We start from the raw sequence: 17,189 nt of genomic DNA, 5'->3' as shown, positions 1-17,189 counted from the left end.
ACCCAAGTTGGAGTTTTTATCTTGAATCAGGGTAAGCATGGAAGGCAATTATTCCATGTTTCTTTTTCTTTCCCTCTTTCCCTCTCCCTCTCCCTCTCCCTCCCTCCCTCCCTTTCCTTTCTCTAGAACCAATGGAAACATATTCTCAGGTGAGGATTAAAACGAACAAACAAAAAAACCCCTGACACTACCTGATCCTTAAATTCCTGCTTCTCATGCCAGGAAGAGCTCCTTTATTGCTAGTGGAGCCCATTGTGAACTGTGAGGTATTTGTTTTAAAAGCTGCATACAGGTGAATCTTGAGGACTCCACCTATTTCTGACCCAGAGTAGTGATGGCAAAAAATTTTCACCAAAAACTCTTTATGAAAATACTTTTCTCTAATCCTTATTTGTTCTAACTAGAGGCCCAGTGCACTAAATTCGTGCACCCTCTTGCAGTCCACGAGCCCTTGGGGAATGCCAGAGGCTCCTGCCACCACTGCACTCGCCAGCCATGAGTCCAGGTTCTGGCTGAGCAGCAGATCCTGCGTTGAGCATCTGCCCCCTGGTGGTCAGTGCATGTCTCAGAGACTGTTCAAATTGCATATTAGCCTTTTATTCTATAGGATTATTATAGAGGATTAGAGCTGAGAACACTGGAAACACAGAGCAGCATCATTCACTGAATGGTAACTGAAACCATGAGCACAGAAAATTCACATATTGAACAAATGAGTGCATGAAACCTAAACGACACCTGACACCAACAATATGTCCCCCCTAGATTTCTTACCTGTAGCCCAATATTCAGGTATAGGAAGCCAATAGAGCCCCTCTCACCCAGCTCATCCTGCTTCTCCGTCCCACCCATTTCCACGATACACAAGGATTCAGGTTGGGCTGGGAGAGCCTGCATGCTCAGAGGTTGCAAGCAGTCCTATGGGAGAAAGAAAAGAACATGGGAAATTAGTAATTTTGGAAAAACCTACCCAGAGAAATCTAATACTAGGAGTAAAGAACAATCTGAGTTCCAAAGGGGAAATGGGATACTAGCTAAACTGAATCTTAAAATAAGCTCTGCAGAGGATCATGCTTTCCTCCTTTTGTCAAAGTGGATAATGGGGTTAAAGTATATAAGCAAGGTCACTTCCCCTAAAAGTCATCTTCAGCCCTCGAGCCGGCCCAAGTCCTTTTCCATAAAAACATTATTGGGAATTTTTTTTTTAACTATAAAGGGTTTAGTTAAAGAAGTGGTGAGCAGTCTCGGATTAGCATTTTTAAAGCACTGCAGGAGACTCCTGACATGTGTCACTATGATATCCAGAAGCAACAGAGTTCAGGGTTCAGCACAGCTGATCTCAAAGACAGCCTTCAGGAGTGGGCCAGGTGCTCAGGTTCCAACAGGAAGATTCTTGAAGTGGAGGGTGACACTCACTGAGGGGTCCAGGGAGATGATTCTGACAGTGTTGTCTACCAGTCCCACAGCCAGGAAGCGAGACCGCTGCTCTCCAGGAGGCACATTGGCCAGACTCATGCACACCACATCTGCTGACATCTCCTTCCGCTCTGTGTACTCATTCAGCTGTCCTGACTATAGAAGTGAAGACGAGAGGTCACAAACCCACTCACCACCAACCATGAACTCAGAAACTGGAGGCAGCCTTTTAAGTTCCTTTTTGCTTCCTCTCATAAGAAAACAGCTCATAAGGACACATATATAACACTTTAATCAATAGTTTACCTCTTACTATAATCAATGATCAATAATTTCTCTACTTGAGATTCCAAGACTGAAAACTATGGCAAATATTTGGTGGAAAAGCCATAGATGGGGTTTCATAATTCCAATGAGAATTAAGATATGAACTTACCCACCTCCTACTCTCCCATAAGTGCCAAACTGGCTTGTAGGCACTTTCCCTCAAATCTCTTTCTTTTTTCATATATGTTTTATTGATTTTTTACAGAGAGAAAGGGAGAGGAATAGAGAGTTTAGAAACATCAGTGAGAGAGAAACATCAATCAGCCGCCTCCTGCACACCCCATACTGGGGATGTGCCCGCAACCAAGGTACATGCCTCTGACAGGAATCAAACCCGGGACCCTTCAGTCCGCAGGCAGACGCTGTATCCACTGAGCCAAACTGGCCAGGGCTCAATTCTCTTCTTGTGAATATAATCTAGATACCTGGACTACAACTCACATCTCTACTTCTGGACCCTATACAAGCCCCACAGTAAATAATAAAATAACATACGGGATCCATCTCAAAATAGACCAGCTCTCCTCCTGTCAGGGCAATCACGACTTGTCGCTGGTTCACTGCACATTTCACAATTGTTTTCTTTCCAGGGGTCTTCCACTCATTGACTCTCTTGTCTGCTCGGATGTGCCGAATACCGTCAGGATACACCTGGAATAACAAGAAAGCCTGACTTTAGCGATCTGACACATTGCTCAGCATGTGTCATACCATCAGACCTGTCACTCCTGTCGCCACTGCATTTGAAGCACCAGTTGGGTTAATGACAATAGTCCTGATAGACTACAGGCAAGGTCAGCTTTAAAAAAGTTCTTATCTTGCAACGTCTACTTCAAAGAAGTTTAAAGCTCATTAAGGTTAACACAGCATAATGAGGGCAAAGAAAGAAACAAGTAAGGTGAGTAGTAAGTAGCTCTCTGATATCCTCACCTGCACCAAGGCATCATCTCCCAACAAGGAGCAGGACAAGGTTGGAGTGGTGCCCAGGAATCCAGAGTCAGTCACTTCTTCCACAGTCTCTCCGATAGACAACACAAGTGTGGCATTCACGAAAGACACAATGATGTAGGCATCAAACTCATCTGAAAGAGGAAAAAGAAAAGGCTGGTTAGCTAATAAGTTATTAATTACAGCCAAATGAGACACACTAAGTTTTCTCTTCAGTAACCTTCCAGAAGAGGCACTTGTATGTGTAGTCACCACACACACGGCACAAGATGATCCAAAAAATAACTGAGGGTTGTAAGAGCCTACAGATATAATTAAGTGCCCAAAATACTTTGAGTAGATATGCCCACTTCTAATACCTCTGAAAACTATTATTTTCTTGAGACATTAGCTGGAAAAATGCAAGAGGACAAAGCAAGGGAATCAGTGGCATGAAGAAATTTTAAATACAATGCTTATATATATTAAAACTAAATTTATTTGTGCCAGATGCCAATAGCATGTTCTTTTAAAAAATATATATTTTGATTTTTTTTATAGAGAGGAAGGGAGAAGGATAGATTTAGAAACATCTATAAGCTGCCTTCTGCACACCCCCTACTGGGGATGTGCCTGCAACCAAGGCATGTGCCCTTGACCGGAATTGAACCTGGGACCTTTCAGTCCACAGGCCAACACTCTATCCACTGAGCCAAACCGGTTAGGGCACACAAGCTATTCTTAAAAGATACTCCTTATAGCCAGAAAGGTGCCCGCCTTCTTCCAAATGAAGCTTACGTGGGAACACAAGACCTAATGAATAAAACCGATTACTTAAGTCTTCATGAGACTAAGTCATTCCAGGGTTGCAAACTGAGAACCTTGGTATGTCATTCCCGATAGGAATGATGTAAGAACACTAGATAACCAGGAAATAGGGAGGGGAAATTGTTTATATTGTTGTCCTTAACCTCTCTGGGACACTAGATAACCAGGAAACAGGGAGAAGAAATTGTTTATATAGTCAGTTCTTGACCTCTCTAGTTTTTCACTATTTAAAAATACAACTACTCAGTGGTCATGAGCAATCGTATTAGGATTTGCTTTCCATTTAATGAACTATAGTTGAATAAACAAACACTAATGATTTTCTCAAGGGAAGTCAGAGGATCTGAGGTATACAGGCAATCTCAAGTTTCCCATGCACATCCCATTGTAAAAGGTCATCCATTTCCCATACATTCTACCCTACAACATATCTTCCACATCTGGCATACTGAATACTAATTAATTAATTAATTAATACTAAATTAGGGAACATTTTTTTTTTTTAAAGAGTGAGATTTTTCTAGTTTACATTTGAATTTTCTCTATCAATTCCTCCCACAGAAACCAGGAAAACAAGGCACTAAATTGGAGTGGCTACCTTACTTGCGCCACTTCTTCAAAACAGACTGTGGAAGAGCCACACTCAAGAGCAACAAGTGGCTCTAGAGCCGAGGTTTGCCGAACACTGCCTTACAGTACCCTTTCTGCCTAACTTGAGCCTTGGTCAGAGTTCAATGACATAAGTTTGATCCAACCAAACCACAATCAAAGGTAGTTTGGGTTCCAAATGATCCTAAGGTGATTCAGCTGAACTAAGATTACTGGATTAGTTCAGCAGAATCAGTATTCTTTATTTAAAGAAAAGATGTTTTATTGCTGTAATCTACAGCAGTAGTGCTCTAACCCATTAGCAGGACATAAAATCAATTTGGTGGGTTGTAATCCGTACTTTTAAACAGAAATATGCAGAAATAAATGTTTCACACAAAGTAAGGATTAAGTAGTTTTGTGAGACTTTTTGCTTCAGTTAATAATACATGTGAGTACTGACTGGGTGGCTGAAAGGTAAGAATCAAAGATTGTTCCCAATGGGTGTAATCTAATGGCTACACAAGGAATCCAAAGTAAGGATTCAATTTCCAAATTATAAGCAGTTAACAGTGGACAAGGAGATAGTTGGTTTTAGATTCTTTTGTTTTAACTGTCAGCACGTATCAAATGCTTTGGGGACACCTTTTAAAATAAAGAGTTGTAAGATAGCACTATTCACATTCATATGAGTAATGACACAGTTATTCCTGAAACAGGTATCTTAATCGTGCACAGCAAAGCCATGGTCACACGACACCAAACTTGGAGGCTTAACGCCAGCTGTTTAACCGGAAATTTCTGGTGTGCAAAAATAACAGGAATTGCTTAATTTTAGCATTATATGAATAGGGTGTCCTTTCCCACGTTCTCATTACTGAAATCTAAAACCTTAAAAGTTGTGCCAGAGCAAATTAAAGTCAAACAACAAAAAGGCTCAAACTAGACAGGTTTTCAGGTCTTTTCATTCAGTCACAAGGAAAAGGAGACTTCCAGACAACTTTTAACTTACATGCAAGAGAATGGGGGAAGGGAGGAAGGAGGACTACCTAGGTCCTTATCTTCCCTCTGACCCAAGACCCCACTACTCAGATATGAAATAGAGTTGCACAGTGGACTTAAATGTGGCAATTCAACATTTGCTGGGCAATTCAACAAGCAATAGAGCAAGGACTAATAATACCTGAAACCTGCTTAACATCACATTTCCTCAAAATATTCATTTCTCTGTGAGTATTAAGCACACAGTAACCTCTACCTTTTCCATTTTATGGGAAGGAGGACCTGCAACAGATTAGTAGCCCTTGTATTTTGAGGTTATAGGTTAAAAGTTGGAGTTCAGAACAAAATCAAGCTTCAATCAAGGTAAATTACTACAAACGATAAACATCCAAATTGCCTTTATCCAAGGGTTGCAAGCTTCATATAGAATCGCAGTTCATTCCTCAGTGAATAATTTAGTAGGGTATAAAAATGCACCTTTGCCTCAATTAAATAGGACTTCTACCTGTCTGAGCACTGCTGAAGCACCCCAACAGAGAATGCTTTATTCTTCCTCCCCTTGTGAAGTATCTGAGGCTCAACAAGCAGCCCACTCAAAAGGCTAAGGTAGGTGACCATCCAGAAGATTTAAGCCCCCTTCATTCTTATTTTATATTCAGACTACTCAGTGTTTGTCTTGCCTCAAATTATATTAAAAAAAAAGAGGGGTGGGAGGCTTTCTCCAGGACCTGATCATTCAGTTAGTATACCTGGAATATACAAAATTCCAAGGGAGAATATGAAGATTAAGTTTTCAAGCTACAGACTCTTTCAGCTTAAAAACAAATCAGTCATATTTTCCACTTTCTGTGGAAGAAACTAAGACAAGTTGACTCCTGCCTCAGACCATTTAATATACAGGCAGATGGGTATGCATTATTATTATGCACAAGGACATCCAACTGCAAAGTTACCCTGTGAGAGATGCCATCAGGGCAGCCTCAATATTTTGTGTAGGTCCCTCTCGCTGGGTAAACTCTAAGACCCAGGGCAGACCCTAGCGGTAGGTACACACCTGTGGTGATCAGCACCTTCACCAGCCACCTGTGGAAGAGAAAAAAAGGCTTGGTATTGGTAGTGTGCATCACCACGTACCAGCCATGGTTAGTATTGCCTGGAAGATTGTGGCATGTGTGGAATGTTCACTCAACAGTAACCTGGGGTATCTGGAAAGAGAACAAACACAGAGAACCTGTCCTGTTTTCATGGGTGATACTCCAAATTACGGTTTTTCTAACTAGTAAAATTTACCAAGATGTAGTCTTTCCCTAGATTTTGATATTCAGAAGAGAAATTTGTTCAGCTACCAGTTCCACCACACACCATACTGCTTATCACTAACTCATCAAACATTGTCCAAAAAGCCCATTCCATCCTCTAACTCCTCCTTGGCAATATGCTTGTGCCTTTCATCACATGAGCACACACAATGGATTGGTACACTTATCTTCTTAAGGTGGCAAGTGCTTTGAAAATAGGAACCTATCTTTATTGCTGAGTACATGGGGGCACTCAAAAGACTGCAGGATGAGAGTATAGAACTTATCCTAACCAACGAGCAAGAATCACACCGACTCCCACTGCAGGGTCAAACGAGCAATGGAATGCAGGAGACAGGGCCTTCAATTTCTATTATCTTGATAAACTATCTTGAGACAGTGAACCTTAATAAGGTAGCTTTTGAAACTGAAAATAACTTTTCAGTAAATATAAGTCTATTTAAAAACAGTTTAAGAAGTAAAACAAACAAGGGAGGAAGCACATTAGTGCTTCTCTCAAAGGAGCTTTCTAATTCAAACAGTCTTGGCAATGTTTTCAAAAGCCATGAAGTCAATCAGCTACCAAGATAAAGGTAAACATCAATACTGACCAGTTTCTCTATGACATTACATATAACAGTGAAATCTTTCAAAAACCAACTGTGTAATTATCTTCTCAGCTAAAATGAACCTAATTTCCTATTCACCTGTTCTTTTTTTTCTCAACTCAGATAGATTCCAATGCCTATATAAAAACAAAATCCACCAAAGTGTGTTTTCTGCTAATAGAAAAAGGTTTCCTTCCTACACATTTCCTATTTCCCTTAAATTTGTTCCACACAAGCAGAACATCTAAATATCAGAAATAAATTCAGCTGTTTCTTGAAAAAGCTCTGTTCGCTGGCCAGGGTCATCTTATTCACTAGTTCTACATTCCTAAGGGAACAAGAGGAAAAATGAGGTCTAGGAATAGAAATGAACGCAAAGTAAATAAAAGGGAAAATGGGAATTTCTGTTTAGGAGCTCAGATTCCATCTCTCCTCTATTCCTTTTCCACTCATTCTAAAATTCTGATTCCAATCAATCTATTTCTGCTTTCCTTAAGCACAACTACACCCATCAAGCATGACTAACAAGCTTTACCAAAGCTCCTAATACTAGAATAACCATCAATTTCACTGTGGTTTCAGCACAATAGAGGAACACGGTTAAAGATAAATGAAGCAAAACCTTTCCTCCACACCATATCGCTTACACAGATGAAACCAGTGTCTTACAGGTGAATACCACACATGAAGGCTCTATGATACCAAAGTGTATATGTACTGAATATTAACAACCTCCCTATGCACCCCTTACCCATTTCTACAAGAAGAAATAGGTATAAAGGCATCCAGATTGGAAGAGCCTCAAAACATAGTATCAGGTCAGAAAAGGTTCTATAATAGTATATGGTGCTAGATGACATGACATAGAACTATTATCAATCCAGCCGCTTACACCTATTGTCAGTGGCACTCAGACCCTCATTTTGACTGTTGGGAAAGGGCTGCTTACCTTCAATGTGCCGGCGCACTGTCCAGACAGCATTGGGGTTACCAGGTAGTTCAGAGACAGCCATTTCCGACACCTGACAGAGAGACAGACCACAGATCCAGTGAGCATGGAACTCAGTTCTCTGCTTATAACTACACTAGATAGATAATAAGGTCCCAAAAGCAGTGCTCACATTGTGTGTTGGATTAAAATAATGTAACCAGCCAAAACCGGTTTGGCTCAGTGGTAGAGTGTCGGTCTGTGGACTGAAAGGTCCCAGGTTCGATTCCGGTCAGGGGTATGTATGTACGTTGGTTGCGGGTACATCCCCGGTAGGGGGTGTGCAAGAGGCAGCTGGTCGATGTTTCTCTCTCGTCGACATTTCTAGCTCTCTATCTCTCTTCCTTCCTCTCTGTAAAAAATCAATAAAAATATATTTTTTTAAAAATAATAATAAAATAATGTAACCATCTAGTCAAAAAGGAACATAAGGGAAAAAAGTAAAAAATATTGGCAATACTCATGACAGACTATAGCAAGAAATGATGAAACACCTGTCGCACCAAAACTCTACACTTCCTTTGGGTATGGCAGACCTGCATCGTCCTCAGAGAGAGCATGAGGACATGAATCAGGCCACCTGAGTTATTAGCATTCCATTGCTAACTCCCAACAGCCAAATGCCATCTCTTTATGGACCAATTCAAATGCCACATCCTTTAGGAAAAATCTTCCCTATCCTTTTGGTGGCAGTCATCTCTCCTTCCTTTAAGTTCTCACAAAAGTCCCTATCACCATCTCTTAAGGTACCTTTCCAAAAAGGAATCTGAGGAAATGTTATCCTTCCCACTACAATTTTTATGCTCCTTAAGGTCAGAGTCAAGAATCCTATGAACGTCCTACAGTTTCTCAAACATTAAACAAAATATCTAAGGTGAACTCAAAATGATCTGGAATGAAAAACTGGGTGTGGCTTATCCATGAACTCTCTAAAAACTATCCTTACAAGTTTCCGGTAAATCTAAACCATCCTAAAATATAAATTTTGTTAATATTTTTTAAATGACCTAGAGACAGTAAATTAGACAGCTTAATATATTGTATTTGTAACTTTTTTTGTAGGAAGAACTCAAGTATATTCATGAAAGACATTACCCCTTTCTTCACTTACTAATATGGTAATAGCAGCAATAACTGATCATGGTACAGGAGAATCCTGGAAAACTTCATCATCAATTAAATGTAAATATCAGACACATTACGTTCTATAACAAATGTAGTATCTGACAGTGACCCTGTTTAACTTAATGAGACCATAATCTATCCATATAAGCTCCATAATAAAGACAACAAAATACACATATGAAACAAAAACAAAAGGTTTTTCTCAATTACAATTTAAATTCAATATTACTTTGTATTAGTTCCAGTTGTACAGCATAACAAAGTTTTTTTGTTTTTTTCTATAGAAGTGGAAAAAAGTAATCTGGGCAGGGGACACAAAAACAACTCTTAAATGGGTCATTTCTTACACTGTATACAAAATTTTCTGCGAATACATATATGCTTAACCTTCATCAAGAAGCTCTGAATAGTAACTAATCAATAATTATTTGTCTAAATTGAGTTTGTATCATTGAAAATTTGGTGGATTGATGCATATTTTGAGTAAATCTGTCAAATTCTTTGAACAGTAATATTAATATCTTACATTTACTGAACAGTTATATGACAGACCTTGAGCTAAGTGCTTTATAATGCATTTATCTCATGTAATTTAGGCATCAATCCTTTACGGTAGGTGCCATTAAGCCCATTTTTACAGAAGAGGGAACAAAAGCTGAGGAATAGATATTAACTAGTAGAGCCAGAATTCAAAGCCAAGATCATCTTGGCTGTGTCCCAATAAAAATCTACAAAAAAAAAAAAAAAAAAAAAAAAAAAAAAACCACCAGGCAATGGGACCTATAGTTTGCCACCCCAAGTTCTGAAAGCAAATTGCCCAGAAAGATTTATTTTCATTGTTTCCTCGAGTTCAGGAAAATGCCCACGAGAGGCACCCTATATAGCCAGGGCGAGAGGATTTTCTGAGTGGGGCCCACGGAGGCCTGTCTGTCTGGAGATCCTGAGGGTTCTGCTGTGCTGGCTCTTTGTGTGATGACACTACTGCCCTCTCTACGTGGCTCATGGACAGGCTCTTCTTCAGATCCCTTAAAAGTGGAGCATATTCTAAATGCCTTTCTCTACTATGCCATAACCTTGCTCTAGTCAGTGAATGTCCCTAATGCTTTCTCAACATTTGAATTTTTACATTTATGAAACATGCAAAATTTAAAAAATAACACACATCCACATACATATACACATTTTGCTATATGACTTCTGAGGTTTAAATTTTGAAAAATAATTAAACTTAAAAAAAAAAAAGATTTTACTATTAACAAAGTCAAGTTCCAGGCATTTGCTGTAAGGTCAACACTAGAATCAAGAAAGTAAAATGTAAGGTTTGAGATTACTTTGAATGCCCATGACACCTACAAAGCCCAACAATAAAGGGTTCATTAAATAAATTCTGATCCATACACTCTGGTGGACAAATGCAAAAGAATTAAGTATAATGTGACTTAAAAGCACATAACAATAAGGAATAAATTTAATAAGATAAAAATATATACACAATAGCCTGGCTGGTGTGACTCAGTGGTTGAGTGTCAACCCATGCACCAAGAGGTCGCTATTTGATGCCCGTTCAGAGCACATGCCTGCGTTGTGGGCTGATTCCCCAGTATGGGGCATGGAGGCAGCTGATCAATGAGTTTCTCTTTCTCTCCCTTCCTCTCTCTTTAAAAAATAAAATAAATCAATGAAAATATATTATATATTATATATTACACACAAACAGTATTAATACAATAGAAAATTTAAGAATCTGCAAGCTGAATTAAAAAAATGTCAAGCATCTGGAAACAGAATAAAGAGCAAGAGCAAAATGTTCCATGCAGATTTCCTAATTTCCATGTAAAGGCTAGTGAGCCTGGAACTAACAGATATGATCTTTCCCTTTTATCCCCATTTGCCACTTTTTAGAAATGTGGCCTATTGTGCTAATATGTTAAGAACAGGAAATTTAAACTCTAAACTTTATAGAAATAGGGAAAAAAACATTTTCCAATGCTTCCTTCCAAACCCTGCAGATGATCTGTACCTCCAATTTTTTTTTTTTTTTTTTTTTTTTTTTTACAGAGAGGAAGAGGGATAGTTAGAAACATCGATCAGCTGCCTCCTGCACCCCCAGCACCGGGGATGTACCCACAACTAAGGCACATGCCCCTGATCAGAACCAAACCCAGGACCCCGCAGTCTGCAGGCCGACACTCCATCCACTGAGCCAAACCAGTTTTGGCTAATAACTCCAATCTTACCTCAAGTCCGTGCCTCAAGACTCTCAGAGATGACCGGGGTCCCCGACCACAGGCCACATACAGCTGTGGAGTGTCTTCATTTGCCAAATCAGCTATCTGCATGGAAAAAGAAAGTCTTATTTGTGCTACGTTTTCACACTGATCCCTGATTATTCTCAGTGAGCAAATCAATTTTCAGTTTATAAAGCTTATATATTGGCCATTGGCCTTAGGGACATGAAAGAAAAAGCCTGAATGTTCCAAAAAGCAAATCAGTTGGAAAATGTTTTTTACCAATAAATAAAAAGGCAGTACTTAGTTAAGTTAGCAAAGGATTTTTACTTAATGATAGAAGTGCTATATAACCTCCAACTAAAATTTAGCTTTTGCTTCCAAATAAAAATACAAACTATAATCTTCTCAGTACCTGTGACTTTCTCACCAGTGAGTCACATTTATTCACATAACATTAAAATGTATAGATACCTCCAATTATTTCCCTCATCACTACTTTAAACTGTATTTAATGTTTAGCGTTAGACTGCATTTAATCACAGATACCTATCTACAGATGCACCTATGATGTAGCTGCCCAACTAATAGGTAGCTCTGCACCTGGTTGTTTGACACCAACTGCGGAAGCCATATTCTCATACTGGCATCCCAGACACCTAGCTGCTTGTTTCCAGTACAATGATTTGTTGATCAATATATGAAAAGAGGTCAGTCATTTGTAGTAGTTTTGTCAAATTGGACAGTTAAATGAAAGCTCTTTTGTAGGCACTGTACCATATTTTATTTTATTTTATTGATTTTTTTACAGAGAGCAAAGGAGAGATAGTGGGGAGTGTGCAGGAGGCAGCTGGTCCATGATTCTCTCTCATCGACGTTTCTAACTCTCTATCCCTCTCCCTTCCTCTGTAAAAAAATCAATAAAATATATTAAAAAAAAAAAAAAAAAAGGTTTTTCGTTGCCCAGCCAGTATGACTCAGTGATTGAATGTTGACCCATGCACCGAGTGGTTACAGTTCAATTCCTGGTTAGGGCCCATGCCCAGGTTACGGACTCAGTCTCCATTAGGGGACTGTTTTGATGTTCCCCTCTATCCCTCTCTCTCTCCCTCTCCCTCTCGCCCTCTCTCTCTCGCCCTCTCTCTCTCTCAAAACCAATTAAAAAAAATTTTTTTTTTAAACTTCTTGTTACTAGGCCCTGGTCTGATAGCTCAGTTGATTAGAGCATTGTCCTGATATACCAAAGTTGTGGGTTCGATCCCCAGCACACACAATGCATCCACAAATGAATAAGTACGTGGAACAACAAATCAATATTTCTCTAAAACAATAAATTAAAAAATGGAAGAAGAAAAAAATTCTTGTTACTAACTGATCCCAGTGTCTCTGGAATATTTTAAGGAGGGAATGAATGTTAAAATTTAGATAAGATAGGTATTTCATAAACTGTTAAGTGATAAAAGGTCGATTTCAGAATATTGGAAAATATGAGCCTGTTTACATTAAAAAGAAAAATATAACACACACATTTGTTTGTTTTATGTATGTGTGCAAGCTTATAGACAGAGACAAATGCCTAGAAGCAATCATTTGTCAACAGCAACAGCCTCAGTGGAGTTTTTTGTTTTTAAAAGATTGAGGAGACTTTTCCTTTTAGTCTTTTGTATGGTTTGAATTTTTATACTGAACCTGAGTTTTATAATTAAACAAACAAAAAGCCCAAGAATTTATATAATGGGTTTTAGTCCCCAGACTTCTACTTAAGCTGTCTTATCTATAGAACTCTGATGATTCCACAGATATGCTGACAAACATAACGTTTAGACTAGCCCTTAATTTAACTGGAGTTAAAACTTTAAACTCAATCAGATTCAAAACCAATTAGCTGGCGCTGCTCATTGGGGAGGTGACTGGAAAGACCCACACCTGGCAAAACAAAATGGGAGAGAGGCTGTCCAACTCATCGACCAGCACCAGGTTTTTGAGCGGTCGTGGCTGAAAGAAGAATGTGTCTCCTTCTTCCAGAGGCATGGCAGATGAAAACTCAGGTTCTTCATCATCATCTCCAAGATGTGCAATCTGATATAAGTAACTGAGGAGAAATAAACAAAACTTTGGTTAAAAACATTTTCTGTCTGAAGATAATGTCTGACATCATTAATGCTCATAAAAGCACTTAATAACTATCTAATCCAAATTATAACATGAACTTTTGAGTCAACATCTATAGTTTGAAATCTCTGCTTATCTGAGTAAAGTTTTCTCTTTCTCTCTTTTTTTAAAGAATAGGAAAGGAATGAAAAAATTAAATCCATTGAATTGAAATCAGTATAATGAAAGCATTGGGCTTCCACTAGAGTGCTTGGGTTTGAATCACAGCTCTGCCCTTAACAACAGCCACATTACCTCAGGCTTAGTACTTCACTTCACAATGCCTCACTTGCCTCATTTACAAAAATGAAATAATAGTGCCTTCCTAAAGAATTGAGTACTTACAACAGTGCATGGCACCTAGCAAACAATATGTTGGTCAAATAAGATGAAATATGGATAAAGAAAACCCACAGAAAATCTATAACCATTTTAATTTAATAATAATAAAAAAACAATCAGGCCATTTAATAAAAAACCAGACCAAATCTATTGAAAATAAGAATTGGTGACCTTGCAGAAGTATGCAGATATTACTGAATTGTTACCCAAGCAAAATATAAAGTATCCAAAGAAAGTAAGCAACAAAATCTGTCCTATGGCTAATAATGCTTATTAGTGAACTGATTCAAAGGCAAACCACAAAAAAGAAAGCAATGTGAGAATAATCTATAACAATTTGCCCCCATACATTGAGTATGCAATGAGCTTTAGGGAAGCAGCTCGATGAAAACAAAACAACAAACTACTGGTCATATTTATCCTTTAAGTAATATATTGGACCTTTAATACAGAGCACTTAGAACAATATCCCATACAGCTTTTTAAAAGAAGAATGACTAAATCAGTGTCTGAAACACATAAGATACCCAATAAACCTCAGCATTTAACTTTTGGTAAACACAACAGATTTTATGCTAAACCATGAAAAAGCAAATAAGGTTATCATCCTTGAACAATTTATAAAAAGCTTTGAGAAAATAAAACACAAATATTAACATGAACTCCTTATTCAGGCCAGATGCCTATGCAGATGATAAAGACCACCTGTCAGAGATATCCTCAGTGTCTAGTAACTAAAGAATATGAGTTTATCTCCATCACAGGAAAGGTTGCTTTGGCTGAATCCAGTAAAATAATTTCTGAGACTACACTATGCTCAAGACAGAGACTTTGGAACAAGACTGTCTGGGTTTGAGTTCGATTTAATCCTGTGATTAAATTTCTTACTTTTTTTTTTTTAAAGATTTTTTACAGAGAGGAAGAGAGAGGGATAGAGAGTTAAAAACATCGATGAGGATCATCGATCAATTGCCTCTTGTACACCCCCTACTGGGGATGTGCCCGCAACCAATGTACATGCCCTTGACGCAGGCCGACGATCTATCCACTGAGCCAAGCCGGTTTTGGCTGTGATTAAATTTCTTAAATTCTCTATAACCCAGCTCCCTAAACTATAAGTGTGATGGGTAATGGCACTGTCTTAATGGGAATGCTATGCATTCATATTTGTAAAGTGCTTAAAACAGCTTGGAACTTATACATAAGCAAATGCTAAATTAGTGTTTGATTAATAAATAGGTTGCTGCACAGATTAAATGTGCTAACACCACATGTTTCTAATGCCCCAAATCACCACTCTTCAGTCTTCCAAATTTCAGCTGCAACAGAAATGAATAATTTCTCACAAGATCAAACTCACCTCATTCTGACAGCATCCCACCTGTATATTGTCCTCTTTTTTTCCTACTCTCTGCCCTAAGTACTCTATCCTATGGAAGGTTGTCCCAGCCACAGGATATACAGAGGAGTTCAACCCAGAAGAAAGAGGACCTGGTATTCTTAATCAGTTAACTGCTAGGTCAAACGGCTTGCCTCTACAGACGTACAACTGGTTAACCTTTAGACAGGCCACCTAAGGGGCACTCTGCTAACTTGGTGCTCCTAGAAGTGAGTTCCCACTGCCCACAGCAGGAACCTCAATAATACTTCCTTATGATGACTTTCCTTTTTCTTCTCTTTAGATTTGTACAAACAAAGTGTTTGTGGAACATCTGTTTAATACTAAGTATTTCAATAAGTATTTATTCCAGCAAAAAGCTCAGGAGGTCCCTTCTGAAGTATGGAGCCACCCATAGGTACAGACCAAAGCCACAGAAGTAGAGAAAAATAAAACAATGTAAAAGATAAAGGAGGGCAAAACTTTTGTTTTGAAGAAGCTAAACATTCTTGTGAAAAGCTCCCTGCCCTTAAAAGCCACATCTTCTCCCTCCTGCAATTGTTACAGTAACCAGGGTGAACTAGAGGAATAAAAGGATTACTCACTGGTTTCCGAATTCTGATGCTACAAAAAGGAAGCCTGTTTTAAGCACACACATGGCAGCAGCCACAGGCACAGTATCAAAATACTTGAGCCGGATCTCAGTAACCTGGAATGAAAAGGAAATAAATTCTAGTGTAGGTAAGTGAAGCTAAGCTAGGCCACGGAAGGGAGCCCAGTACTATAAGACAGCGTAAGCAGAGTAGCAAATAAAATACTTTACTTTAGCCCCCCCCCCCCCTCTAACTATGGTCTGCTTACCATATCTTCATCTGTCTCCAAAGTGATCTTGAAGATATCACCCTGCTCTGTTTGGGCCAAAAAGAAGAACATCGATTTGGTCTTATGGGTGGCAGAGCAGACAAAAATCATTCCTCTTTCAGGGTCATCCAGGTCATTCTAGCAAAATTAAACATACAACCAACATCTTAGAAATGAGTACTTATACTGTATTTCAGCACCTTATACTGTATTTCAGCTGGAATACAAGCTACCCAAGGCCTAGAGGCACCTGGAGCCTCTCTATATACTAGTAACCTCTGACCCAGAGCAGCCAGCTAGATATAGTAATAAAACACAACATCTAAAAATTATTGTTTGATATAAGTACATAACAAAGCCTGGGTACCAAAAAATAGCCATAATTACATTCTATAGTCTAATTAGCTGAGTATGGCAAAAACCATCTCCAGCCCTGGCTGGCATGCTAAATGGTTAGAGCGTGGGCCAAGGGTGAGTACCTGGGTTGCAGGCCAATCCCACCCCTGGTCGGAGTGTGTGTGGAAGGCAACCAATTGATGTCTCTCTCTTTACATCCATGTTTCTTTCTCCACCACCCCCTCGCTCTCTCACGTTCTCCCTCTCGCCCATGTTCTTAAAAAAAATAAAAAATAAATAAATGAAAAAAAATCAATGGAAAAAATATCCTCACTACCCCAGTTAGGATTAAAGAAAGAAAAAAAATACCTCCAAAGAAAAATGTCACAAAAAGACACAAACTTTTAAAAATCATCATTTCAGCTGTGGATAAGTAAATCTCTTCCACATATACGCCACCACCATCTATACCATTCATAATCAGCTGTCCAACATCAACCCTTGATTCCTAAGAGCCATTCCCTTGGCTATGACTTTTGGATTTTTTGTTTCCAACATTTTGTATTTCTCTCATTAAATAAGCTCTTCAAGGGCAAAACGTGCTTTAAACTTCTTTGTAGCCCCAAAGCCAAATACAGTGCCCTGGAGTAGGATGTTCAATACATGTCTCATCAACCGAACTAAATTACTTTCTACCCCTTACCAAGAATTTAAGTTCCTAAGTTTCTTCTCAGGTTTTCTAAAATTGATGGACTCTTAACAGATACCATGTATTAGAGAAAGTAC

At 38.8% G+C, this 17,189-nt stretch overlaps 1 protein-coding gene across 2 annotated transcripts in view; it reads right to left on the bottom strand.

The window, feature by feature from the left end:
- The window catches only part of SF3B3 (splicing factor 3b subunit 3), a 39,464-nt gene that overhangs the window by 10,080 nt on the left and 12,195 nt on the right, over positions 1 to 17,189 (bottom strand). For both annotated transcript variants that reach the window (XM_036441053.2, XM_036441052.2), the window contains exons 7-15: positions 16,068 to 16,205; positions 15,812 to 15,915; positions 13,262 to 13,427; positions 11,345 to 11,440; positions 7,944 to 8,016; positions 2,674 to 2,825; positions 2,239 to 2,394; positions 1,417 to 1,572; positions 775 to 918 (exon numbers count right to left, since the gene is read on the bottom strand). In XM_036441053.2, the coding sequence (XP_036296946.1) occupies positions 775 to 918; positions 1,417 to 1,572; positions 2,239 to 2,394; positions 2,674 to 2,825; positions 7,944 to 8,016; positions 11,345 to 11,440; positions 13,262 to 13,427; positions 15,812 to 15,915; positions 16,068 to 16,205 (1,185 nt within the window). The remainder of the gene's footprint in view (positions 1 to 774; positions 919 to 1,416; positions 1,573 to 2,238; positions 2,395 to 2,673; positions 2,826 to 7,943; positions 8,017 to 11,344; positions 11,441 to 13,261; positions 13,428 to 15,811; positions 15,916 to 16,067; positions 16,206 to 17,189) is intronic.

Source organism: Pipistrellus kuhlii, unplaced genomic scaffold (assembly GCF_014108245.1).
Source record: "Pipistrellus kuhlii isolate mPipKuh1 unplaced genomic scaffold, mPipKuh1.p scaffold_m20_p_17, whole genome shotgun sequence".
Classification (NCBI taxonomy): domain Eukaryota; kingdom Metazoa; phylum Chordata; class Mammalia; order Chiroptera; family Vespertilionidae; genus Pipistrellus; species Pipistrellus kuhlii.
This window is presented reverse-complemented; position numbering and strand designations above follow the sequence as displayed.